Raw genomic sequence first — 27,368 nt, 5'->3', positions numbered from 1 at the left:
AAGAAAGGGCTATTTTGAATAGTAAGTTTAACTTCAAAACCTTGGTAGAAGGCTCTCTCGAAACAAGACAAAAGTTATTTGTATCTACTGTCGCTGGGAATTGAGTGGTCCAGGCGTATGTTGACTGCCAAAAGTGAGAGGGCACTGGAGTATTGCTGACATATTTTTTTAATTGTCTTTAACTTTAGAAAAAAAAACTTACGAATTTAGCAAAAAATATTTCAACGAATTCTAAAATGTAAGTCACTGTCCATGTAAACCTTTTTCGTTTGAGCTTTAATTCTCTATAATATAACTTTCATTAGCTAGCCAATATATAGCTACAGTACTGTATGACCAACAACACGCACGGAACTACCGGAAGCTTTATGTTATACTTCCGGGTTAAATGTTGTTTTGTAGCCAACCTTTTCCGGGTTGAAACCGCTCACAGCTCTTGTACCAAAACAAAAAATCCCGCGTTTGTTTTCGGTATGCTTTTAAAATAATTATTTTTGTATTGAAATAAAGCTTCACTGTTTAAAAATGGCGGGTTTGCCACCGGGTGATCCTCAGTTGGTGTCAATGATAGTGAATCACCTGAAAACACAAGGACTCTTCGACCAGTTTAGGAGGGATTGCCTAGCGGACGTCGACACCAAGGTAACGATGGAGATCTTATTTTATAAATCAAATGAATACATGTAATACATAAAGTTGACGAGTCCCTTTGTTTTAGTTACTCTGGTTGTAATCTCAAACATTTGCATGTCTACTAAATTGGCTGCGTGTTATGCTAAGCTAACTAACAGCAGCACTGCAAAAAGAACGACAGTTAAATAAATGTTAATTGTATACAGATAACTTTACTATATAAACGCAATGCTCCCGCATTCAACACGGTTCAAGGTTTCAGGCATTACTCAGCTAATAATACAGATATTGTCTTGGTGTTAAGGCCCTACCTTATAGTAGATGTTTGACATTTGATGCAGTTGAGTAAATAAAAGGACACCAATTGAGGAACCAGGGTGTGGTGTGTGGGTTGAATTTTGTGTGTGTTGCAGCCTGCGTACCTGAACCTGAAGCAAAGGGTGGACAACTTTGTCTCCAATCACCTGTCCAACCACACATGGAGCCCCCAGTTAAACAAAAACCAGCTGCGAAACAACATCAGACAGCTCGTGCTGCAGTAAGAACATTGGTCCTTTCACACAGTCTTCATGTGGAGATATCGTTATGCTCAAACGAGCGTGTCCTCCTTTAGATCCGGGATGCTGGAGCAAGGGGTGGACAGAATCGTGGCCCAGGTGGTGGACCCCAAAGTCAACCACATCTTCAGGCCGCAGGTGGAGAAGGTGGTCCATCAGTTTCTTTCGCCTGGCACCAGCAGTGAGGAGCTGCCACCACCCCCGCCACCACCGATTCCCTTAACGGAGAACAAAGCGGATGCTATTGTTCCTCAACAGGGTACGTCTTTGTGAGATACACGTGGATACGTCTAGATACATGTTAACTGTGATGTTTATACATCCACAGCCTCATTGTCCACTCCGACGTCCACCTCGGCCACCAACGCCATGTCCATCCTTGATGCCATCACTTCTCTCAGCCAGGAGGCCAACGTCAGGACCACAGAGAAGGTCCACAGAGCCTCCGATGGGCCCATAGAGGAGGGTGAGTTGGGCACGAGTGCGGATGACGACGGAGACGGGAAGACGGCGGAGGACGGTGCCGAAGAAGCAAAAGCGGCATCTGAGATGCAGCAGTCGGAGGCCAAGACTGATGACGCCGCTGCAGATCAGATGGAAGTGGCGAAGGAGATCCCCACAGAGCAGCCAAAGATGGAGGATGAAGGAACTATAGGCGAAGACCAAGCTGAAGACAAACCCAAAGCGGCCAGTAAAACAAGCAGGAAACTTTCTGAAGAGGGGAATTCCAGCCAGGCCAAGGAGAAAGCCAGGGAAAAGATAAAGGAAGGTGAGCTGATTAATTTGATTGGTTTTGTGAAGTGGTTAATAATATTTTTGGTCGGGAAAGTAGCTGTCTGTAAAAATGCAAAAATGACTTTCCATCACATGGTTTAGATGAAAATTCACAACAAAATGACCAAGTAAGGAGAATTGAAGTACAAGATGAAGACTTCATTTGCATTTATGATTTATGGGCGTTTGTCTGCTTTGTATGATGTCATATGGTGCATTGTTGTCTCCTTATGCTATTTTATTATAATTATTCATACGATTTTGGTAGCTATTGATTAGTCCACTTTTTTGTTGTTTCACACACAGGCATATTAATTAATTCATTCATTTTCTACCGCTTATCCTCACGAGGGTCGCGGGGGTGCTGGAGCCCAGCTGTCTTCGGGCAAGAGGTGGGGTACACCCTGGACTGGTCGCCAGCCAATCACAGGGCACATATAGACAAACAACCATTCACACTTTTCACAATTTAGAATCGCCAATTAACCTAGCATGTTTTTGGAATGTGGGAGGAAACCGGAGTACCCGGAGAAAACCCACGCATGCACAGGGAGAACATGTAAACTCCACACAGAGATGGCCGAGGGTGGAATTGAACTTGGGTCTCCTTGCTGTGAGGTCTGCGCACTAACCACTCGACGCTGTGCAGCCTGTATATATCATTATTATTCATTCATTCATTCATTTTCTACCGCTTATCCTCACAAGGGTTGCGGGGTGCTGGAGCCTATCCCAGCTGTCTTCGGGCAAGAGGCGGGGTACACCCTGGACTGGTCACCAGCCAATCACAGGGCACATATAGACAAACAACCATTCACACTCACATTCATACCTATGGACAATTTGGAGTGGCCAATTAACCTAGCATGTTTTTGGAATGTGGGAGGAAACCGGAGTACCCGGAGCAAACCCACACATGCACGGGGAGAACATGCAAACTCCACACAGAGATGGCCGAGGGTGGAATTTAATTTGGGTCCTAGCTATTACTTGACCACCGTGCAGCACCGCCCTGTATTATATCATTAATTATTTTAATTATAGCCTTCCAACATAATTTTATACAGCTTTTAAGCACCCATCCACATAATTACACATACAATGTGCAATTGAGGCAACATTTTAAGGATAGTAGAATGTCTGTATTGAGTGCATAATGTTTACTCCAGTCAAAGATCCTCTACATAACCTACTTCCCAAAATGGGAATCAAAGATGCACTATATAATAGGGACTTTTCCATTTTTGAGAACCTACTGCAAAAAAAAATCATAGCCTAAAATCTTCTATATGAGAGAAAACTGCTACCAAAAATGCTAGTTAAATATCCCGACATGACTGCGCTGTTGTTTGGAAGAACATATTTCCCATAATTTGGAGTGGCCAATTAACCAAGCATGTTTTTGGAATGTGGGAGGAAACCGGAGTACCCGGAGAAAACCCACGCATGCACGGGGAGAACATGCAAACTCCACACAGAGATTGCCCAGGGTGGAATTGAACTCGGGTCTCCTAGCTGTGAGGCCTGCACGCTAATCACTCGTATGCCGTGCAGACATAGGCAGTTCTACTTTTCCTTAAAATGCCATCAGTCATTTCTGATTTGCTAAAACAGCCTTATGGCACCACCCACTTCTTCAACATGTACATGGTATTGTAAGTAGTTGTAGAGAATGTGAATTTTTTATTTTTTTTACACTGCAGAGTATTCTTTGGAGGATTCTGACTTGGACGGCCTGAGTGACATCACAGTAAGCTCTGTACACACCAGCGACCTGTCATCCTTTGAAGGGGAAAGCGAAGATGACGCGCCACTGTCTGATTCCTCCGAGGAGGGCGAGCACACAACGGATGGTCTCACTTGCTTTGTTCCCCCGAATATCGTCTCGGGAATTTTACGAGAGAATTTCAACCATTGTTCTGTCTTCACGTTAAGGTGTCAAATCAGACAAGAGAGACGCGAGCGGCGACACGGGAGACGAAGGCAAAGAGGGTAAACCACGACGCAAGGCTTACGTCCACAAGCCCTTCCTGTACTCGCGTTACTACAGTGACTCAGATGATGAGGTCACCGTGGAAGAAAGGCGGAGATCTGCAGTGAGTAAATGTCTTCACACTGTAGATACATACCTCTTATATACTGTATTGCTGTCCAATGAGTACACCTTATATTGAACATGTCCAAATTGTGTTCTTGGTGTGAATATTTAGTGTGAGCACCATTGTTATCTAGCACTGCCTTAATCCTCTTGGATATGGACTTCACTAGAGCTGTGCAGGTTGTTACTGGAATCCTCTTCCACTTCTTCATGATGGCATCGTTGGTGGACATCGTTGTGCTCCTTCACCTTCATTCCCCTTGAAGATCCTGTTTTCCCACTCCATGAACCACAGGGCTAGCAGCCTACCACCACGCTTGATTTGGCATGCCACAATTACCTTGCCACTCACTCGTGTTGCCAACTATTTAAACAATAATGGCCGTGCATTGATTTTCATTCATTTGTTCATTCATTTTCTACCGCTTTTCCTCACGTGGGTCGCGGGGGGTGCTGGAGCCTATCCCAGCTGTCTTCGGGCGAGAGGCGGGGTACACCCTGGACTGGTGGCCAGCCAATCACAGGGCACATATAGACAAACAACCATTCACACTCACATTCATACCTATGGACAATTTGGAGTGGCCAATTAACCTAGCATGTTTTTGGAATGTGGGAGGAAACCGGAGTACCAGATAACCCATTACTACTACTACTACTACTACTACTACTACTACTATAAAGATTCAGGATTGAAATGAAAGCAGGAGGATAAAGGAATAAGGCGGAATTAATTCTCAACTTTTTTTTTTCCTCAACTGGGCTCCATTTTTCCCTCCACTACATACTACTACCAATCATAAACTATATGATTTCAACATATGCAAGATAAGGTTCCTCAAATATTGTGACAGGTCAATAACAATCAATAGGTTATTACTTATAATGGCCTATAAATATATATTTTTAAATTGTGCAATAAATATTTTACTGTAAAAATAATTTGTAAAATATTTGCAAAAATGATTCATATTTTTAATGACCTCTCACAGCCCACACTTTGGGAATCACTGGTCTATATAATATATACATGATACTTATTTACAGTATTGTCCATTGGCAAGGTATACTGTAGATATACAGTGTATATATATTGTACGTCTGATTTTTGTCATTAATTTGCATGTGCATGAAAATTGAAGGTATTTCTACAACTCATTGGCAAACGACAATGACACTAGCCTGGCGTAATAACATTTTAAAAGGGTGTAATTTGTAACCAGCATGTCTCCCATCACTGTGTGTTTCAGGCAAAGGACAAAGAGGAACGTCTGCTCAAAAGGCAGCAAAACCGAGAGCGAATGGAAGAGAAGCGCAAACAGAAAGCATCACAGTCTGAAGAGCAAGGTTTGTTTACTAGATTGTATCTGCTGTAACTGATGTCTTTGGACTTTACCACAGCTGTAGAATACTGGAAAGGCTTCTCTTCCTCCATTTAGTTCATTACAGTCTCGCCCTTTCAGGGACAGTGGTCACTACAGTGGACAGCTATTCAAAAGCTGTTTTCTCCTATATGAATGAGTCTCAGTGTCACAGTTGCGGATCAGTCACTACAGTGGACACTAGTGTATCATACCACACACTGCCACTCATTGGTCAACTTTTATAAAAGTTGCAAAAAAAAAACGTTCCAAAAACAAGATGGCCGAAAAAAGTGCATATGTGCCGTGCAGGCGAGGAATATCTGTCCATTCTTTCTTTTCTAGGAGACTAATGCAGGGAAAAAAATATTGGAACATCAAGCAACAACTAAGAAGTAATATAATTGTTAAAATATCCAAGTATTGATTTTGTGATTGGAGGAAATTGTGATTGATCATGTGTCCACTAAATTGGACATTGAGCTATATTTTGACAACAATTTATAGTATTGCTTCAATTTTGTTATTTTTGAAAATACTTCATTTGCAGTAACTTTTTAGCTGCAAATCAATTGAATTTTTATTATAACAATATTTTGTGGATTTTTGTCCCCATATAAGAGTAATGACCATTGTCCATATAGTTTGTAGAGGTCAGGTACAGACCATGCTACCAAGGCCTACAAAGTAGTCCAGCAAATACTATCTTACTAAAGTAAGGATGATATCAGTGGCAGTGATGATGAATGGTTACCAGAAAAAACAGTATTAGCAAATGGAAGCAGTAGTGACAGTGAAGTTGAGGATGCTCAGGGAGCTGAGGATGTCCTACCTGACAAAGCTCTAGAATGGGTTTGAGGGAGACCTGACTCCTTTTTAGGGGAGTGGAAAGTAAATATTGAGGGAACAGACCCAATAGATTTCTTCCTGCATACGTATATTTCCAGAAGATCTGATTGATGAAATTGTGCTCAAATCAAACCTCCATTCACTGCAAATCGTGTATTCATTACAAATTGTAAAATGAAGCAGTTTCGAGGAATTGACAAGTAGTAGTAGTAGTATGAATGTGAGTGTGAATGGTTGTTTGTCTATATGTGCCCTGTGATTGGCTGGCGACCAGTCCAGGGTGTACCCCGCCTCTCGCCCGAAGACAGCTGGGATAGGCTCCAGCACCCCCGTGACCCTTGTGAGGAAAAGCGGTAGAAAATGAATGAATATTAGTAGTAGTAATAGTAGTAGTAGTAGTAGTAGTAGGCATCAATGAGGAGGCCTCATTGTTGTGGTTGGGGTTAATTAGACAAAAATGTAATAACAAAAATGGTAAATTTTTCTTTGGTTACATGTTTTTGTAGTACATTTAGTAGTTTTGGAATATGTTAAAAATGTTAAAGATAAAACAAAAACATGTTTTATGCTGTTTGCAATATTTTTTTGTTTTTATTGGTTTACTTACAGCTATATTTCATCAGTTGTTCAAATGCACGTTGTCCACTCTAATGGGCACGTCACCAACTCCTTGAAAAATTTATGATTTTTAAAAATGAAGGTGATCATTTTTTTTGTCTAAAATGTCACAAAAAAACACTTGAAAAACAATCCTGAAGTAGGTTATCATAATGCATGCAAGGGCTAGAGTTAATGGTCAGAGTTTCCCTGCACAGATCAGAAGAAGAAGAAGAGTGGCCAGCCTGCTGGTCTCCAGAAACCCCAAGCTAAGGAAGCCCGCAAAGAGCAGAAAGTTCTGGAGAAGAAAATGGCCCTGAGCAGAAAGCGTAAGCTTGACTTGAGGTGAGTGTTGTTTCTTTGCTTATTTTTTTCAAGCAACGTCTCCTAACGTTTGTCCACCTTCAGGAAAGAGAGCGACGTGACCAGCAAGAAAAAAGCAGATGCAGGAGAAACATCTAAAAAAACAGTATGTAACAAATAAGAATGAATTAATTGATATACATTGAATCTAATCCGTGTCTTTTTCAGGAGGTGAAAACCACACCATTGCGCAGCCACCAACACAAACTGGTACGAAACCTGTCCGAGTCGTCTGACGAGAGGCACTCCAGGATGAGCACCAACGTCTCAGAAGACCCCGGCGATGCCAAGAAGCTGCCTGATAAAAGCCGCACGCACTCTTTCATCTTGGACCTGGAGCTGGGCTCGCTGGAGGCTCTCAGGCAGCGCTCTGTCAACAAGTTCGACCGGCTGTCACGCAAGGAGCGCAAAGAGAAGGAGCGCGGCGTGCCAGAGGAGCCGCCCAAGCTCAGACAGAAGCAGGAGAAGAAACCAGAGCCTCTGCTGAATGAGTCCCAGCAGAAAGATGGTGCTCCTATGAAGGTGTCCTCTGATGAGAAGAAGCCCAAAGTGAAAAATGAGAAGAAAACCACAAAGGAGGCAGACGAAGCTCCTAAAGATGCCTCCACCAAGAGAATGAGGGCTCAGTCTGTTGAGGTGACCAAAGCAGAGAAGGACAAAAGTAGAGATAAGGACAAGGAAAAAGACAAAATGAAAGAGAAAGACAAAGTCAAAGGAGAGAAAACGGCTGCAAAAAGCGATTCCAAGCTGCTTCTCCTCCGGCCCGAAACGTCTACCGCCTCTGAGGACCGGCCTGAGGTGGGACCAGGCACAGACGGCAGCAAGAAGAAAGAGAAACACTCCAAAGACATCCTGAAGAGGTCCAAGAGCCACAGCGAGGAGCGACAAGTAGACAAATCCAAAGCGAAAGCGGACAGCAGAGACAAAGACAGGACCAAAGTCGAGCAACCCAATAAACCTGAGAGCGACAAGTCCCCGAAAAGAGTCAAGCCTGCAGACAAAGGAAAAACCACGGAGAAATCCAAATCCAAAGAGGATCCAAAGTCGTTGTCAAAAATGGACAAGAAAGCTCACAGTTTGGACGCCCGAGGAGCATCAGGTTCAAGCAAAGGTGAGATAACAAAACTCAAGAAGAAGGAGGGAAGTGTGAAGGAACAGAGAAGACCATCTGAGGAGCCTGGCATGAAGACCGCAAAGAAAAAAACGGACAAGAAAGAGAAAGTTCTGGAGAAGAAAGCATCCCGTGAAGACAAAGCAGAGAGGAGCTCTGTGGATGTTGTGCCAGAGGAGGAGCAGAAGACGTCTGTGGTCAAAGACGACTCGGAACCCGTCACTAATGACGACACCTGCGACACGACCACCGAGATGCCAGCCGTGCCTCCAGAGGCCGACGCCCTGCTGACGCTCATGGATGTCTGCGCCTCGGCCATGGATGCCAGGCTCCCTACGGCAGCGGGGGATGGAGAGCGCCCCCCCACAGAAGCAACACTTCAGGACGCCGACATGAAGATGAAAGAGGCGGCCCTCACGCTGCTTTCCATGGACCCTGACAGCGCACTCTCCCCTGGCTTCATGAGGCAGGAGGTGGCGCCACCTGCTGGGCAGCCACAGGAGGGCGCCGTGGAACAGCAAGAACCACAAGATCCAAACGTAGCTGCTGAGTTGTCACCTGATAAACCCAACAACAAAGGTATTTCATCATAATTTTATAGGTAGAAGTTATTTGGTAATGGTAGTGGTTTTATTTCATTTGAACATGCATCAGATTACAATTGAATGCATCCCATAATCAGTTCCCAGTTCCACATGTCCAAAAGGAGTAGGAAGAAGCAAAGCTTATTAAATCCTACCCCTCCATCTGGTACTTTTACAATCAGTAACTGTTGCATTTGTTCACTTCCTGCATTCCGAATATAGTTTTTTTTTTTAAAATATATATATATATTTATTTTTTAAATTAATTTTATTTATATATTTTATATATATATAAAATCGTAATACATTAATATTTATTTATATATTATATACACGTGTCTGTGTATTTATGTACATTTTATATATTTATATTTATTTATTTTTTATTTTATATATTTTACAATCAGTAACTGTTACATTTGTTCACTTCCTGCTTTCCTAATATAGTTTTAATTTTTTTTTTATTTTGTAAATGTTTTAATTTTTTGTCCCGTACCAAATACTCGGTGATATGAGCATCCAATGCCATAATGGGTACCATAGTGCATGTCAATATAGTGATATATATAGCACATCATGACTGGTTCAAGACTCTTCATCCTTGTATTTAGCAAACATCAACTGCTTGTATTGTTTCTTGAATTGGCTCATCGTTGTGCATTGTTTGATTTCCTTACTCAATCCATTCCATAGTTTGATTCCACATACTGAAATGCTATGGCTAGCATAACGTAGTCCTAGCATAGAAGTGTTTCAAATGTACTTCTTCCCTGAGATCATATTTCTCCTCTCTTGCAGAGAAGTATTGGATGACATTTTTAGCCTTATGCATTATTTTAGCTGTTTGAAGATGAACTATATCAGCAAGTTGAAGTATTTGTGATTTTAGAAATAAGGAGTTAGTATGTTCTCTGTAGGCGGCATTATGAATTATCCTTACTGACCTTTTATTATTTGAAATAATTTAACCGCTGCTTGTCATTACAGAGACATATTTAATCCACGAGAGTGAAATGTCTGCAACGAGTGTTGAAACATCTCCTAAGGTAAACAACAAATATCACTTTTAGTACAGTACTTCTCTTGATGCCACAACAAAGGAAGTGGTCCGAGTCCACCACATGTGCATTTATTATTTTTCATAACAGTGCCGTCTGATGACGGTTTTAGGGACTATTGTGACCAGCAAGAACACAATCATCAGTAATATTTGACTCAAGGCTGCCATGAAAGCTCTCATTCACATACACGCAAGGTGAAAACAGTTGCTACTCCTGCCCCGAAGTGATGTTTGTGTGTGCTTACCAGGACGTCGACACCAAGTCACATGACCTCCAGACCCCTCCGAATGAGAACGTGTCCAAAGCTGCAGAGATGGCATCTGATGCGCAGCCAGCAGCCGCCGTTGAAGATGGTATCTCCACACACCTCCATTGGCTAGTTATTATTGAGAGTTGTTTTCATTATAATTATTGATTACGTTCCAGTTCCTGAAGCCATCACAGAAAACATGGAGGAAAACACATCTTGTGATACACCTGCCACACAAGGTGAGCATCATCGTGCACACATTTGGGGAACAGAAAAAGCTCTCCTATCCAACTGACGGCTTTGTCTCTTGTCCACTCTTGTCCTCTTCAGAGCAAAGTGAGGTTGCAGACACAAACACCAAAGTGAGCAACAAGCCACACTATGCACTCTTTTTTTGCATTGTTGACAATATGGCTTGTAAAACTCTGTTCTTGGAAATACTAGGCCAAAGAAGCGTTTGCCGAGGAGGAGCAGATGGATCTCAGTGAGAGTACGTAATGTTATTTATCACATACTACAGTGTTAATTGGCCCTGTACCCTAGAAAGCGCCGATGAATGATACGGGAAAAGGCCCAAATGATACTGTGTCAAAGCCCAGGGCAGTGATACTGATAAAATATAGAGTTTAACCATGTCCAGTATCAGCCCCCGTAGCTGTCCACTCAGAGCGCGCTGCTCTGGTATCGTGACCGTGAAACAACCAATCAGAGAACAGCACACGAGCGTGAACACACACTATAAATATTCCTAGTGCTTCTCCAGTCACCAAAAAAACCAAACTTGATTAATGGAACTTTAATTGCCAGACATTGATAAGATAAGACTGTTGATAAAATATTATTGTTGAAATATTTTTGCAATTATTGTGTTTACACTGTTTACATATAATACATGTAATAAACTGAACATTTTCTGGAAACAAAATGGTCTTTTGATTAAATAGTACGTGATAATAAGCTCATGATTAAATAGTATGTGATGTAGTAGTATGTAAATAAGATCATCACATGGTTTGTCTGGTATCAGGCCCAGTATCATGCCCCCAAGTGTCAGTACCAGCCCGAGACCGAAGACAAACCATGTGACAACCTATAAATATTATAAAAAAAGGACTAAAACACTCATTAGGGAGCCATTACAGGATTTCTATCACAAAATGTAATTATAACAATGCACTGGCTTCCATCGTAATAGACGCCACGTCCTAATTAATCACCATTTTGCATTTCGATTGGAAATATTAGAAACAATTTTCAGTATAATGCAGAATACAATTATTAAATGAAGTGTCAATGCAAACTACTTTGGCAGTGTTTGAATTCACCTTCCTTTCATTATCAATCAGACTGCACTTCCGGAATAACAAACAAAAAACAGACTGTGTACATATATTTATACTGTTATTCTGTATATTTTGTATACAAATGTATACAAAACAAATTCCTAGTATGTGTTTGATCATACATGGCAATAAACCTTTTCTGATTCTGATTCTGATTCAACAGGTGATTCTGGCATGAAGACACAGGAAGAAGAAACCGTACGTTTCTACGGCAACAATCAAAAGCTTGTTCAGCACTTCTAACCCAATCTAAACCTTGTTTATGTGTGGACGTCATTTTATTCTTTAGTGGGAAGTCAGCGCTCCTCCCACAGACGTTACAAAAAGGACAGAACCAGACTGTGGAAATGAAGAGGCCAAACAAGCCAGTGAGTTGCTAAGGATTTTAGTTTTTTTTCCCCATATAATTCCTAAATGATAACTTTAAAAATCACTGATCCAGGTGTCATCGCCATCTCAGACGTCCAGGAGTCAGACATGTTGGAGAAGGTAACTTTCATTGGTGCAATGCATGGTTCAAGTGTTTATTGCAGTCTTTCTGATGTTGGAGAAGCCTGAAGGACGAGGAGGACGGAAAAGGAAGAGGTCCAGTCAGAACATTGCAGCAGCGATTGAAAGCAGTAATAATGCTGACACAAACCAGGATGTAAAGGAACCGTCTTCTGAGGTCAGAAGAGCTTTTTTACTCTGAGATGTACTTCATTACTTAATGAAAACAGACCTTTTGTCTTGATCAGGAAACTACCGTGGAGGCGGTGGTCACATCACCACGCAGGGGCCGATCTTGTAAAATAGAGGAAGATCAGCAGCCCAAAGAATTAGAGAATATGGAGCCAACTCCAAGTCGCAGAGGGAGACGCTCAACAGCAAAAGCCGGTAAGATACTTGACATCAACTCATGCCAGCAATATGCAAAATGCCTTTAATATGATCTTGCCTTTCAGATAACCTGAGCAGAGACGAGGAGAACGCCCACACATTGTCGCCATCAAGCTCCACAGAGAAGGAGCAGGTTGGCAAAACAGAAATACAGTTGTCCCATAAAAGTTATCACTGCTTCACTCTGTATTATTAATATTAATCAATCAATTAATATTAATAATATTAGTATTAATATTATATTAATTAATTACCAAAAATGTATATTTATATTTTTTATTATTATAAATATATAGCCCTTTATATAATTGTATAATTATATTTATATATTTATATTATGCGTGGGTTTTCTCCGGGTACTCCGGTTTCCTCCCACATTCCAAAAACATGCTAGGTTAATTGGCGACTCCAAATTGTCCATAGGTATGAATGTGAGTGTGAATGGTTGTTTGTCTATATGTGCCCTGTGATTGGCTGGCCACAGCTGGGATAGGCTCCAGCAACCCCCCAACCCTTGTGAGGAAAAGCGGTAGAAAATGAATGAATGAATAATATTATTATATTATTATGGCATATTATTAGTCAAAACATATGTACGTGTAATGTTAAATGCTACTTATTTTTTTACCTATTGCAGGTTTACATGATCAGGCACAATAATGCCTATAAAAACACAGGCTACATTGGCAAAGCTGAAACTCAACTCTAAACCCCTGACGCCACTTCCTGTCCGCCACTCACTCTGCTCTGCCAAAGGAACACATTTATAGCAACACACACACTTGCAAGTCTTATTTTTGTCTGAAGTAGTATATTTGGTTTTATTATGGCTACTATATTGGGTAATACAAGTGTAAAGCCAACTATAGGGGTGCTATTTTATGTTTAGAGGGCTCTAATGTAAAAAAACAACAACATAAAGATTGTAAACAGGTTTTTGATGCACAGAAATTCACTTATCATGGTTCGGCCTGGAAACAAAGAACCGTGATGAATGAGGGATTACTGTATATTGTATTTTTATTTATTATTGTTGTATTTTAATAGGATTTCGTCCTTGTACCCATCATAATCCATTTGAATCATCCACAGAAAATAGTAGAGGGAAGTGGAGCGATATCTGACGGGCTTCAAGAAAGTGAGGCCGGTGTGTCGTCTCCTCCTACAGGAAGTTCCGCCCACCAGGAAAGCACTGAAACAGGTATAAAATGTGCTATCCCTTATATATGTATATTTTATAATAAATATAGTTGGATAATAGTAGGAAAACGTTACGTGTGTGTGAAGTTTGCCCTCGCTGCTCACTACGACATGGTTGCAATGTATCAGCATCAGCGTATATATCTCCTCATATGTCCTCCTCCTTAGATGAGCCAGCAGCCAAGAAGAGGAGGTCAAAGGAGACAGACCAATCTGTGGAGGTGAGCTATGTCGAGGAAGTGCAGCTGAACAAGGACACCGGAGAGGAGGCTGTTAAGGACACTAGTGGAAACATCATGGAGGATGCAAGTGAAGGAGCTGTGAAGGATGCCAACGAGACAGCTGCGAGGGACACCACTAGGGAGAGCATTGAGGACATAGAGGAGGAGTCATCTAAGGACACATATGAGGAGGTTGTGAAGGCTACAAGTGACGACGTCATAGAGGACACAAATAAAGAGCCCATGATGGACATCAATGAGGAGGCGCTAAAGAACATCAATGAGGAGGTTGTAGAAGATATCAATAAGGAGCCTTTAAAGGACACAAGCGAGGACCTTGTAAAGAATAAAAGTGTGGATCGAAGGATGGACACAAGTGAGGAGGTCATGATGGACATCGGTAAGGAAGACGCTTATGATGAGCTTCCTGTGGACACAAATGAGGCTGCAAAGGACAGAAGTGGACAAGACAAAAGCGAGGAGGCTGTAAAAGAGACACGTGAGGGAAAGGTTAAAAGTGAGGGGTCCATCAAGGAGACGAGCGAAGAGGAGTCCGTAAAGGAGACGAGCGAAGAGGAGTCCGTAAAGGAGACGAGCGAAGAGGAATCCGTAAAGGAGACAAGCGAGGATGTAGTAAAGGAGACAAGCGAGGATGTAGTAAAGGAGACAAGCGAGGATGTAGTAAAGGAGACAAGCGTGGATGTAGTAAAGGAGACAAGCGAGGATGTAGTAAAGGAGACATCCGAGGATGAGTTCGTAAAGGAGCCAAGGGAGGGGGAGGCCGTAAAGGAGCCAAGCGAGGATGTAGTAAAGGAGCCAAGCGAGGATGTAGTAAAGGAGCCAAGCGAGGATGTAGTAAAGGAGCCAAGCGAGGATGTAGTAAAGGAGCCAAGCGAGGATGTAGTAAAGGAGACAAGCGAGGATGTAGTAAAGGAGACAAGCGAGGATGTAGTAAAGGAGACAAGCGAGGATGTAGTAAAGGAGCCAAGCGAGGATGTAGTAAAGGAGCCAAGCGAGGATGTAGTAAAGGAGCCAAGCGAGGATGTAGTAAAGGAGCCAAGCGAGGATGTAGTAAAGGAGCCAAGCGAGGATGTAGTAAAGGAGACAAGCGAGGATGTAGTAAAGGAGACAAGCGAGGATGTAGTAAAGGAGCCAAGCGAGGATGTAGTAAAGGAGCCAAGCGAGGATGTAGTAAAGGAGCCAAGCGAGGATGTAGTAAAGGAGCCAAGCGAGGATGTAACGGAGGTACAAAGTGATGAGAAGACACACGAGGAGAACGGTGAGGAAAACAATGAAACAAACCAAAATGGACACTTGTCTTGAGTGCTTGTGGACAAACTTAAGTCCTAACATCTTCTCTCAGTTTCTCCCTCAGTGAGTCTATCTAAAGGAAATGAGGAAGTGGACCAACAGCAAGGATTCACCCCAAAGAAGCCCGGTCGTAGGGGACGACCCCCCAAAGCAGCAGTCCTCGCAGATGACCCAGGTTCCTTTTTTTTTTTTTTTTTATACCCCTTAAATGATGCTTTTATTTCAAACAAATTCAATATTTTAGTGGACGTTTTCGCAGATAAAAAGGAGAAAACATCAGAAGCCGAAAAGGAGCCGACTGAGTACGACGAAGAGGAGGTGGAGGATGACGGTGAGAAGGACGAGGACGGGAAAGGGACGGCAAGCAGAGCGACAACACGCTCAGCCTCTCGCCTGGAAGCTGAAAGGTGATCTTCCTGCTACTACTGCCTTTTGTAAATATAACATATATACATTTTTTTTCTACCTGCCATGCCCTTTGGCAATGCACAGCGTCGACTTAATCATATGCAGTAGCAACGCTTGTAGTTTTACTTATTATGACGATAATACTGCATCATACTGCCAACTGGATGCAGGCATTACCAAGATACTAATATACCCCAAATGTAAAAGTTGTGGTCATTCATTCTCAGAAATAAGCCGAGCAAACCATCCACACGTGCCAGTCGTCAGAGCGGGAAAGACGAGACGGCGGCGGCTGGACCACGGTGAGTTTCACTTGATAGTCTGACTTCATGTCCAATAATATCCTCTCAATATTGGCATAAGACTGCACGGTTGTCGAGTGGTTAGCACGCAGGACTCACAGCTAGGAGACCCGAGTTCGATTCCACCCTCGGCCATCTCTGTGTGGAGTTTGCATGTTCTCCCCGTGCATGCGTGGGTTTTCTCCGGGTACTCCGGTTTCCTCCCACATTCCAAAAACATGCTAGGTTAATTGGCCACTCCAAATTGTCCATAGGTATGAATGTGAGTGTGAATGGTTGTTTGTCTATATGTGCCCTGTGATTGGCTGGCCACCAGTCCAGTGTGTACCCCGCCTCTCGCCCCAAGACAGCTGGGATAGGCTCCAACACCCCCTGCGACCCTCGTGAGGAAAAGTGGTAGAAAATGAATGAATGAAATGAACATACAATGGGGTCATCACACTACCACCACCATATTTTACTGTTGGTACGATGTTCTTTTTACAGATGTTGTTGTAGGGTCTTTTGTGACCTCTTTGATGAGGCGTCACTGTGCACTTGGGGTAATTTTTTGTGTGTGTTTTTTTTTTTTTACATTTGTTTGATGATCTGAAACACTTAAGTGTGAGAACCATGAAAAAAATAAAAAATCAGCAAGGGGGCAAACACTTTTTCACGCCACTGTATAATAGTAGTATTCTTTTTTAGTAGTAACAGCAGAACGTTCCAGCCATATAGAGAATCTCTGACTACATGTGCCCTGTGATTGGCTGGCGACCAGTCCAGGCCCAAAGACAGCTGGGATAGGCTCCAGCACCCCCGCAACCCTTGTGGTGATGAGCAGTAGAAAATGAATGAATGAATATTGGCATAAAAATGTCATGTCGGGAGTTATCGATATTGTTTTTATTCCCTGTAATGCGGGGGGGGGGGGGTGACAGAAATAATTGGACAAGACCAAGACTGTTACAAAATGAAAACTATTTTTATTTTTATTTTGTTATTATGTTGTATACATTTATTTTCATAGCTTATTTCAAGCCAACAAAGCCAATGTGGAAAATCTACCCAGAAGAATAGAAGTTGCTACAGCCAACTTCCTGTTGTGGATTGGCCTTGTGTCCCAATACTTTTGTCCATATAGTATTTTTTCATGAATTTGGGGCTTCATCATGTTGGACATCAGGTGCAGTGACTCTCATTAACGGGGCACAAATTCCATTTCTAATTTAATGTGCTTAATAGCTTCATGCTTTTTGAAGCTTTTCTAACAGAATTACCGTAATGTTTGCAATACACAACCCCCTTTTTTTTTAATGTAAGTGCCTCATCCAGATATGCCATGTGAAATCCAACAAGTCAGTGTAGTGACTCGTACTCTCTGTTTTACATCCCTTGTAGTGGGACCAGAGGACAGGGGATCACCACTAAGGGTCCTCGCAAACGGGAGGCCAGCCCCCCCGCTGGCCGAACGCGAGGAGGACAGAAGATGGAGGAGACCCCGTCCAAGCGAGGAAAACGATGATGTCTCAGACTGACAGGAGACTTTTGCAGGTTCTTACAGAGCCCCGAGCGGTCGACTCTGGTTTGTATGAATACGTGTTTGCCAGCACTCTGTGTCTTCAAGTTCTGGTTCTGGTTTTGTTTTGAGGTGGACTGAACTCACATTTAGCGACATTAGCTGACAAACCCAGTGTTACATAGTTACATATTCATTCTGTGAATGACAGTGAAATATGTTTTAATCTATACTTTTTATACGCTTTTTTAAACCTCCATCATGACTGATTTGTTATGATAAACAACCTCTTCCTAGTGTCAAGCAAGTCTCCTATTTTCTTTTCATTTTATTACCCACTTCATCAATTACTGCTAATGGTTTTATTTTTACTATGGCTCCCTCTTGTGGTCAGATACCCACATCATTACCCACTTTGATAGAAAGACAGCCTTTCCGATGTTATGACCGTATTATATTATTCATTCATTCATTTTCTACCGCTTATCCTCACAAGGGTCGCGGGGGTGCTGAAGTCTATCCCAGCTGTCTTCGGGCGAGAGGCGGGGTACACCCTGGACTGGTGGCCAGCCAATCACAGGGCACATATAGACAAACAACCATTCACACTCGCATTCATACCTATGGACAATTTGGAGTCGCCAATTAACCTAGCATGTTTTTGGAATGTGGGAGGAAACCGGAGTACCCGGAGAAAACCCACGCATGCACGGGGAGAACATGCAAACTCCACACAAAGACGGCTGAGGGTGGAATTGAATTTGGGTCCCCTAGCTATTAGGCCTGCACGCTAACCACTAGGCAACCGTGCAGCACCGCCCTGTATCATATCATTATTTATTTCAATTATAGCCTTCCAACATAATTTTATACAGCTTTTAAGCACACATCCACATAGTAGAATATTAGATAGTAGAATGTCTGTATTGAGTACATGATGTTTACTCGAGTCAAAGATCCTCTATATAACCTACTTCCCAAAATGGGAATCAAAGATGCACTATATAATAGGGACTTTTCCGTTTTTTTAGGGAACCAACTGCAAAAACAATCATAGCCTAAGATATTCTATATGAAAGACAACTGCTGCCAAAAATGCTTTCCCATAATGTAAGTCAAAGACCCACTCACTATAGGATGGCACCTTTCTGCTGTTTTTGAAAACCTGCTGCCAAAATTGCTGTTTTTGAGAGTGTACTGCCAAAATCACTAGTTAGAGATTCTCTATATGGCTGGAGCATTCTGCTGTTACTACTATTCCAAAAAAAGAATACTAGTATTATACAGTGGCGTGAAAAAGTGTTTGCCCCCTTCATGATTTCTTTTTTTTTTTCATGGTTCTCACACTTAAATGTTTCAGATCATCAAACAAATGTAAAAAAAACAACAACAAAAAAACACACATACACACAAAAAATTACCCCAAGTGCACAGTGACGCCTCATCAAAGAGGTCACAAAAGACCCCACAACAACATCTGTAAAAAGAATATCATACCAACAGTAAAATATGGTGGTGGTAGTGTGATGACCCCATTGTATGTTCATTTCATTTATTCATTTTCTACCGCTTATCCTCACGAGGGTCGCAGGGGTCGCTGGAGCCTATCCCAGCTGTCTTCGGGCGAGAGGCGGGGTACACCCTGGACTGGTGGCCAGCCAATCACAGGGCACATATAGACAAACAACCATTCACACTCACATTCATACCTATGGACAATTTGGAGTCACAAATTAGCCTAGCATGTTTTTGGAATGTGGGAGGAAACCGGAGAACATGCAAACTCCACACAGAGATGGCCGAGGGTGGAATTGAACCATGGTCTCCTAGCTGTGAGGTCTGCGCGCTAACCACACGACCGCCGTGCAGCCCCCCATTGTATGTTATACTATATAATAATCTTCCATATGTACGTATATACATACATGTATACAGTATATACCTGTATATTCTGAGCTGGATTGATTGAGCAGGTGCTCGCCTTTTAGTCCAATGCCGGATATGCATTAATAGTCTTGTTATCGTCGTGTAAAATCCGCCATGTTGTGACATGAATTGAATGGCTTCCAACTAAAAGCTTTGACTGAAGTGTTCAGTCTTCCTCTGGCACACTTTAAAGGCCGCTTCCCTTTTTCTCCAGCATTGAGCTTGATTGACTTTGTCATCCAAGGGAGGGGTGGAGGTTTATGGGATATTTGGTGAGAATTACTATATTGGGGGTGGGGGGGGGGTATTTATTGCAAATGAGTCTTGGCAGAGTCCATATGAACACAATTTGGCCGTAATTCTTAAAAATGGGGGCGCTTAGAGGAGGGAGGGGAGGGTGGAGGGTTCAACAGGGGCGTAACCATGACAACCACTGCATCAGCACTTATTTCTTGTGAAAACACTGAAGTTGTGAGATGAAGCTGGAGGCGCCTTTTAACGCCAGTTTCCTTCGTGTAAGGCAGCTTGTTATTGTTATTATTATTATTATCGTGATGATTATTATGGGATATTAAAGGCATCATGTCACTGCAAAGAGGGGAAAAAAAGAAACACTCTAAACTGTTTCCCGGCAGAGCCATTAAGTGCAAACGTATCATCTTTCCTGGACTTCTTTTTTTTATTTTTAGAATCAATTTTTTTTGTCACCAGCAGGGGGAGACATTTGCAGGACGAGCCAAGATATTGAAGATACAGTATGGGCGATAATTAGATGTACCAAAATTGTGAGGAATATTAATATTATTTAAACAAATATAAGAATCGTAAATTAAAACAAGAAAGCTGTATATTTTTTTACTCTCTCCTGGCAAAGAAAATTGTATTCTATGCAATACAAATGACAAACTACACAAAATATACTGTAATATTTTTGCGGTGGCCACAAAAATAGAATAATAAACACTATTAAAAGTAATCAGCTCGTGTAGTTAATATAAATATTATATATGCTTCATTGAAAATGGAACATTTTGGAGCCATCAAATACATCGAATTCAGATATGTAATTAAGACCATTTATTAAAGCAGCAACTGAAAGAATCCGATTCAAATTAAACTAATTATTGTATAGGATATAATTTGATATTTCCAACAGAATTTTAAGGGCCGTCTTTGCGCCAAAACTAAACGTGCAGTATTTAATGCGGCAAACAAAAGCTGTGAAAATGTTCTAAAATTTAAACTCTCACTGACTGCATGCTGCTATAGGTTATTTCTTTTGTTTTGCTGACAATAACAAATAAAGTTAAGTTGAAAGCATCCGGACTTCTCTCTCTCTCTCTGCCACAAAGACTTTTGGTCCCCAAGGTCACATGATTACACCCAAGAGAAGCTCGTGCAGCTTAAGAAGGTAAACTGAGGTTTGTTCTGCTCCCCCCTCCCCTGCCCCCACCACTCTGGTTTTATTTAAGTAACAAAACGGCTCATCACTATTAATTATTGTTATTATTAATAATTATTAATACGATTTCATTTCATGTGATGTTGCTTGTATTTCCTTGCTATGGCTACAATGGAGTCCATCATTCACCCCTGCGCGTGCAAGGTCTAAATATCCGCAAACAAAAGCAACTTCTTTACTTACCGTTCATCTTAAAATTATACAAAAAACATGAAATTGTTGTTTTTTGTGTTAGAATTGAAATAATACATTCCAAACAATACGTACATACATCGAAAAAAGTGCACGTGCAGTACGTTTTTTTTACGATACATTTCATGAAAACAATTTGGCTAACTGCTATTGATAGACAACACGACATGGATACAATAATACAATAATCACACTGCAATACATCAAGCAGATAACTATATTCTATACACTTGACGATATGTATTTATTTATTAAAATAATGAACCTAACAAAATAATTATTATTGTTCTTGCCATTTTACAGGCTAAGATAATAATATGGCACGTGTCTTAAAGTCCCCACAAACTCCCTTTTATTGGAACAATGTGGCACCTTAACGTTTTTATTATCCTACAAATGAAATTAATTATTATGATGATGTACTGATGACAATTTGCTGTATATAAATATCTAGGCCTACGCTCCACAGAATTCTAAAACAACGTGTTTTTCCATGCGTTAATATGTAGTCTTAAATGATCGATTAGGATTTATATTGGCAAATGAGTAAGGATGTCATACACACCGCATATTATGCTACAAATAAAAATCCTAAAATTAAGTGCTTCATCTCATAAAGAAATAGTTATATAATAACAAAATGATAAAACAGTTCCAAAAATTAAAAACAAAAATACAGATGATTATGAACACTTCAATTTTTAAATCCAATCCCTTGTTTATTTAGTGGGTGGAAATGCATTTTTTGACATGTATTGTACTAATTAGCGTGATACATGTACACTATTAATATATGCACAGCACCAGTCAAAATTTTCTCTAATCCTGTAGCATGTCCAAGTATTTTTAGAGTCAAATAAAACATATGAGGAAAGAAAGATGGTAAAAAGTTGAATTTTCAACACCAAATTCAAACCCAAAACACACAATTTAAGCGAGTGAGTTGGTTGCTGCCTTCAAGTACTGGACTGAACGTGGGAAATGTTGTTGCAAACGATGGTGGGGTAGGTTTAAACAAAATAAAAAAAAAACTTTAATGTGACACTTGTGTTTGTAAATGAAGATGAAATATAGAATAGAATGGCTATAAATTATGTATATAATGTGAAAACAATAAGCGATGCCAAACTCACGTCGTTTCCGCGTTCGGTTTTGTCCTCTTATCGTGGAAGCCGCCTCCAGTCCGGAAGTGGTTTGCCGCTCCTCTCTCGACCAATAGGAGGCGGCGCTGGGAGGAGGCTGTCAATCACAGGTGAGGCAGGACTGATGGTGGATAGAAAAAAAGAGAAAAAGTTTGGTGAAAAGGAGCGTAGTTCGGAGTGCGACGTCGCTGTGGTTGATGACATAGCTATGCGGAGGAACAGCATCTCTCATGCGGACGTAAAGGCGACTTCCCACGGCTTCTCTCCCGCGGGAATGCGAGCCAGAAAGCGGCACTCTGGAACTCCAAGTTCGGCCGTGAGGATGATCTGATGACCGTCGCTGCTTTATCGCTTTAAACTTTTTTTTTAACTGCAAGATTAACTTTTTCTTAAAAACATTCGAACATGGCCGTGCGAGGCAACTCCCTCATGCCCTTCTCCATCCAGGCCATCCTGGACAAGAAGGACAACGGCAGACCCTTGCAGGATTTGGACGTCTTCTCCAAGACGACGTGCTGGAACATATTCGGCGGGGACTCCCGAAGAGGAGGCGGTGCTGCGGACTCTCCTCCCGGGAAGAGCTACGACTCGGACTCCGGGCTCAGCGACGACAACGACGCCAAGGTTCCCCGGGGGGGACAGCCGGAGAAGGACGCCGAAACCGTGTCGGACGTCCCGGAGGAGACGGACCATGAATCCGCAGCTGTGGACCACACCAAGAGTGACTGTGAGACCAACAATGCTGCAGGTAAGAGCAAGAATACGCTTGTTTTTGCATAGTTATGCACTTTGATGTACACATTAGCGCCATATTTATGCACTTTATGGCAAACCTTGATCCCTTATCTCCTCCATATTGTCAGCTCTAATGAAAACCATATTGAAAAATGACCTTACATAATATATAAGTGAATAAAATTATGTTTTTTTTCATCCAGTGCACTTTTAAATCAATTTTCTTAGACGTCTGAATGCACGTGCAATCTAGTATATGCATATTTAACATGAAAAAAACAGCATGCATTTTCTAACAATACACGATTACATTATATCTGATTTTAAATGAAAAAAAAACTGCAGAAATCAAAATGTTTGCTTTTTTTGTGTATTTTCAAGCATTTTAAAGCATTGCAACAACCCAACTTGGTGGTGTTTAAAATATATACAGCATATGAAGCATCAAATGATAATAAAATTAATGACAAACTACCCCAAACCTTGTTTATTTAAATATATATCACTTTTAATGCATCTTATTTAAGAATTCAATAGGGGTGAATGCATGCACTTTTTAAACTATACCGTATATAACCATATTATAAGCAAAAATTGGACAAAATGTAAATGTCTTTTTTTAACTATAAAAAACCTAACTTGGTGATCATTTCAACTATACATATAAAGCATGAATAAATAATTTATTCAATATCCTAAAGCTTGCATATGGCAATATATCTCTTAGAATGCAAAATATTCTTGTATGGGTGTTAAAAAAAAAACTCTGATGTATGACTATATTATTGCCAACAAGCCAAAATATACAACAATTTAACAGAAAATGTGCAAAAATCCAACTTGATGGCTAAAATGAGTGCTATTAATAAGAAGAAAATACTAACACCAAAATCTTAAAATACATGACAACATGTAAAATAAAGCATCAGTATACACACCTTAAATGTCTGATCAGCATTGTTGTACTATTGGATTATTTTTACTATTATATGTACTGTATTCTGATGTAATGATGTATATTTTTAATGTTTTAGTCTGGATTCTGAGCTGGAAAAACAAATGCAAATGCCCGTGTCATCTTTCTGTTCGGATAGATAGTTAGGATAAAATATGGCAATAATACATACACATGATACACAAAAACACAATTCAAAGCAATTAAAAATATGTACATAATGATATAAACTAAATAGTCTTCACTGTTTAATGGGCTGTCATATTTTATAGACTATCAACTTGTGATTTTTATTAGCGCTGGCCATATGTTTTTTTTTTCATCCATTTGTATTTTTTCATATTTTTTGTATTTGTATACATATTTTTTAAGCATTGAGGTACAAGTTTGGGTCTATTACGGATGCTGAGTTGGAATAAAAGTGTAAGAAGTCATAATACATTAATGTCTGCTTTGATAAAACATCTTGGAAAAAACATTTTGAAACAGTTCCAAAAGTAATAATTCAAAATGATACATCCCTTGCAGTTCAACTTACACTCTACGGAGAAATGTACCCATTTTTCCAGAGGTCAACATTCAAGATGGACCCAGACTTGACCCAAATGACAAAAAAATGTGAATAAATGTTAAGAATACAAATAAAATACATATTACTGATCTTAACAGGCAAAGGTTTGGACCCACATCCTCATTCAAAAGAATTAGAAAGTGTATCAAAACTGACCAGTTTGCTGGTGTACCATTTTATGACTGTATTTTTTATACTTTTTTTCTATTTTGGTTTTAGTTTGTGTGTGTTTTTGGATGCTGAGCTGGACAAAAAGTGAAACTTGCTCCATAAAGTGGCCAATAAATGGCTAAAAACACTTTATAGAGCAACGTCCATGTTTGCTTCCCTGAACATCCAAATAACACCCAAACCTATACAAAAATACTACATACATACATATGTATCATATATGTAGGTCATCACATCAATATATAGAGTATACTGCACCACAAAAAAAGTTTTGGCATGCGCTTTCATTCAAAAGCATGGGAAAGTAGGTCCAAACCTTTGACTGGTATGCTACATTTTAATGTTATTACCATGAATTTGTATTTTTTCATATTTGCAATTCTTCTTTTTTAGTATTTTGAGTTTAGCTTGCGTGTAATTTGTTGGTTGAGCCGTGGGGGAAAAGGTGAAACCTACTCTATAAAGTGTTGAGTCACCAATAACCATATGTTTCGGCGTGATGTGCGTCAATCTATTCAAATATTTAGTTATTATAAAATATTATGATCCTAACACATTTTAGTTTAGTTTAGAGTTTCAGAAGTAATAAAAAAACAACGATCACACCTTAAACTATAATTTTGCATTCGGAAACACTTTGTAGAGCAAGTTAAACAAGTCAAATACAAAATTATACATGTACATTTGGACAAATATGAATAAAATACTGGTCACAACGTTAACATTAAGAGTGTCAGTCAAAAGTTTGGAGACACTTTGCCAGTCAAAATCATTGGAACATGTCTTTAAACTTTTGTCCGGTACTCTATATAATGTTACGACAATTAATTTGTATTTTTCGTATCTTTATCAATTTTGTTTTTGGTTTAAGTTTGGTTGTATTTTTGGATCCTGAGCTCGGGGAAAGCTCTATAAAGTGTCCAATAAACTCTTATACTCTCACCTTCACTCCGGGAAAAAGCATGTTTTGTCATTTTTTTCCCCAGCTCAACATCCTAAATTAACCCAAACTTATACCAAAATGTGACAATTTAAATATACATAAATATTTGAAATATGACCAAAAAAAAAGGCTCATACCGTCAACATACATTATGAGTACAAGTCAAAAGTTTGGACACACGTTCTCATTCGAAATCATGGGAAAGCGTCCCCAAACTTTTGACTGATACGTTATATGTTACTGTTATGACCATTCATTTGTATTTTTAATATTTTCATATTCGTTTTTTTTTGTATTTTTGTTTTGGTTTGAGTCTGTCAAAAAATGTGAAACATACTCAACATAAAATGTTAAGTTGACTAGCATGTATATGTTTATGTAGAGTAATATTATTGTATATGTATTTATGGGATATGTTAATAAGGGACTACATGTTGCAGATTCGAGCACCCAGGACGAGAAAAGTGCTGACCAGCCCAAGCAAAGGAAGAAGCGCTCCAGGGCGGCCTTCTCCCACGCCCAAGTCTTCGAGCTGGAGCGTCGTTTCAACCACCAACGGTACCTCTCCGGTCCCGAGCGGGCCGACCTGGCCGCCTCCCTGAAGCTGACAGAGACTCAGGTCAAGATCTGGTTCCAGAACCGGCGCTACAAGACCAAACGTCGGCAAATGGCGGCGGACCTGATGGCGTCCACGCCGGCGGCCAAGAAGGTGGCGGTGAAGGTGCTGGTGCGGGACGACCAGAGACAGTACAACCCGGGGGAGGTGCTGCGGCCCCCGCTGCTCTCCCTGCAGCCGTCCTACTACTACCCGTACGCCTACTGCCTCCCTGCCTGGACACTCTCATGTGCGGCCAATCAGTGAAGACACGGCCGACTGTATTTATTTTCATTTTCATTCCAACACTCCAAACCCATCAAGTGACTTTTTGACCAAACAAGTCAATTAAGGACCCCTGAGGCCTCTCATTGGACACTTAATTGTGACCCCATCCAGTCTAATTACATCCTACCTCTGCAGTGATTGATTTTTGTCTTTATTGTTGCAGGCTCATGTGTGTTAACCCCCCCCCCCCCCCCCAGCTCTGTTTCTTTCTCTCACTGTGTCGTGTAAAGGTAAGATATTTCAGCACTTTTTATTTGGGAGCATTTACATGAAAGCAAAAGAAGAAAACACACAATTGGTGGTGTTATTGGCAGCAAGGAATATGCCTCTTTCATTTACATGTAATGTGTGCTTTTTTTTTGGTGTGTGTGTGTGTGTGTTTTGGATGGGTAAAAGAATATTAAAACATATCAGGCATTATACTTTATTACATTGGAGTGCTACTTTGTTGTCAGGATTTAATTGGCATAATACAAAAGGACAAGAAATTAATTAAAAAGCATCTAAAAAGTGGAAAAAATCTGTCATTTCTGTGGGTGGAGTTTTATTTACAGGATTTAATTTAAAAATGAAAAATTACAGCTGCACAAGCATGGATATGCACAACATAAAAATGCTTTAAATGAATAAAAAAAGTGAAATAATTATTAACAATATATATATATATATATATATCATTTAAATGACTAGAAAAAGTGAAATAATTATTTAAAAATATATATATACACTATTGAATAAATAAGTGAAATGATTATTTAAAAAATAATATATATATATATATATTATTGAATAAATAAGTGAAATATTAAAAAAATAATATACATATATTATTTTTAAATAATTATTTCATGTTTTTATTAATTTAAATGATGATTATATATATACATTATTGAATAAATATGTGAAATAATTATTTTAAAAATAATATATATATATATTATTTTTGAAATAATTATTTCAGATTTTTATTCATTTAAATGATGATTAT

General features: G+C 40.3%; 2 protein-coding genes across 4 annotated transcripts; both read left to right on the top strand.

The window, feature by feature from the left end:
* Window positions 1–357: 357 nt before the first annotated feature.
* On the top strand, window positions 358–19,570 carry bod1l1 (biorientation of chromosomes in cell division 1-like 1). 3 transcript variants are annotated; one of them, XM_058075694.1, is made up of 27 exons: window positions 358–642; window positions 1,047–1,171; window positions 1,247–1,449; window positions 1,519–1,959; window positions 3,668–3,817; window positions 3,900–4,060; window positions 5,313–5,409; window positions 7,088–7,214; window positions 7,278–7,338; window positions 7,401–8,922; window positions 9,915–9,973; window positions 10,236–10,341; window positions 10,415–10,477; window positions 10,569–10,600; window positions 10,683–10,728; window positions 11,745–11,779; window positions 11,871–11,949; window positions 12,024–12,070; window positions 12,132–12,248; window positions 12,319–12,457; window positions 12,526–12,593; window positions 13,553–13,661; window positions 13,829–15,160; window positions 15,257–15,367; window positions 15,452–15,599; window positions 15,828–15,902; window positions 17,283–19,570. In XM_058075694.1, the coding sequence occupies exons 1-27, from the start codon at window positions 526–528 to the stop codon at window positions 17,404–17,406; spliced, it is 5,694 nt and encodes a 1,897-aa protein (XP_057931677.1). In that variant the 5' UTR covers window positions 358–525; the 3' UTR covers window positions 17,407–19,570. The 3 variants fall into 3 exon arrangements, with proteins under 3 accessions (XP_057931677.1, XP_057931675.1, XP_057931676.1); XM_058075692.1 differs by having other exon boundaries at window positions 363–642; window positions 15,245–15,367; window positions 17,283–19,568; XM_058075693.1 differs by having other exon boundaries at window positions 365–642; window positions 12,135–12,248; window positions 15,245–15,367; window positions 17,283–19,568.
* A 2,713-nt stretch (window positions 19,571–22,283) lies between these two features.
* On the top strand, window positions 22,284–26,856 carry nkx3-2 (NK3 homeobox 2). The gene is made up of 2 exons (XM_058075752.1): window positions 22,284–22,870; window positions 25,938–26,856. The coding sequence occupies exons 1-2, from the start codon at window positions 22,528–22,530 to the stop codon at window positions 26,357–26,359; spliced, it is 765 nt and encodes a 254-aa protein (XP_057931735.1). The 5' UTR covers window positions 22,284–22,527; the 3' UTR covers window positions 26,360–26,856.
* The last annotated feature ends 512 nt before the right edge of the window (window positions 26,857–27,368 follow it).

This window comes from Doryrhamphus excisus, chromosome 6 (assembly GCF_030265055.1).
Source record: "Doryrhamphus excisus isolate RoL2022-K1 chromosome 6, RoL_Dexc_1.0, whole genome shotgun sequence".
NCBI classification, from domain to species: domain Eukaryota; kingdom Metazoa; phylum Chordata; class Actinopteri; order Syngnathiformes; family Syngnathidae; genus Doryrhamphus; species Doryrhamphus excisus.
The sequence above is the reverse complement of the archived record's forward strand: the minus strand, read 5'-3'. Positions and strand labels throughout refer to the sequence as shown.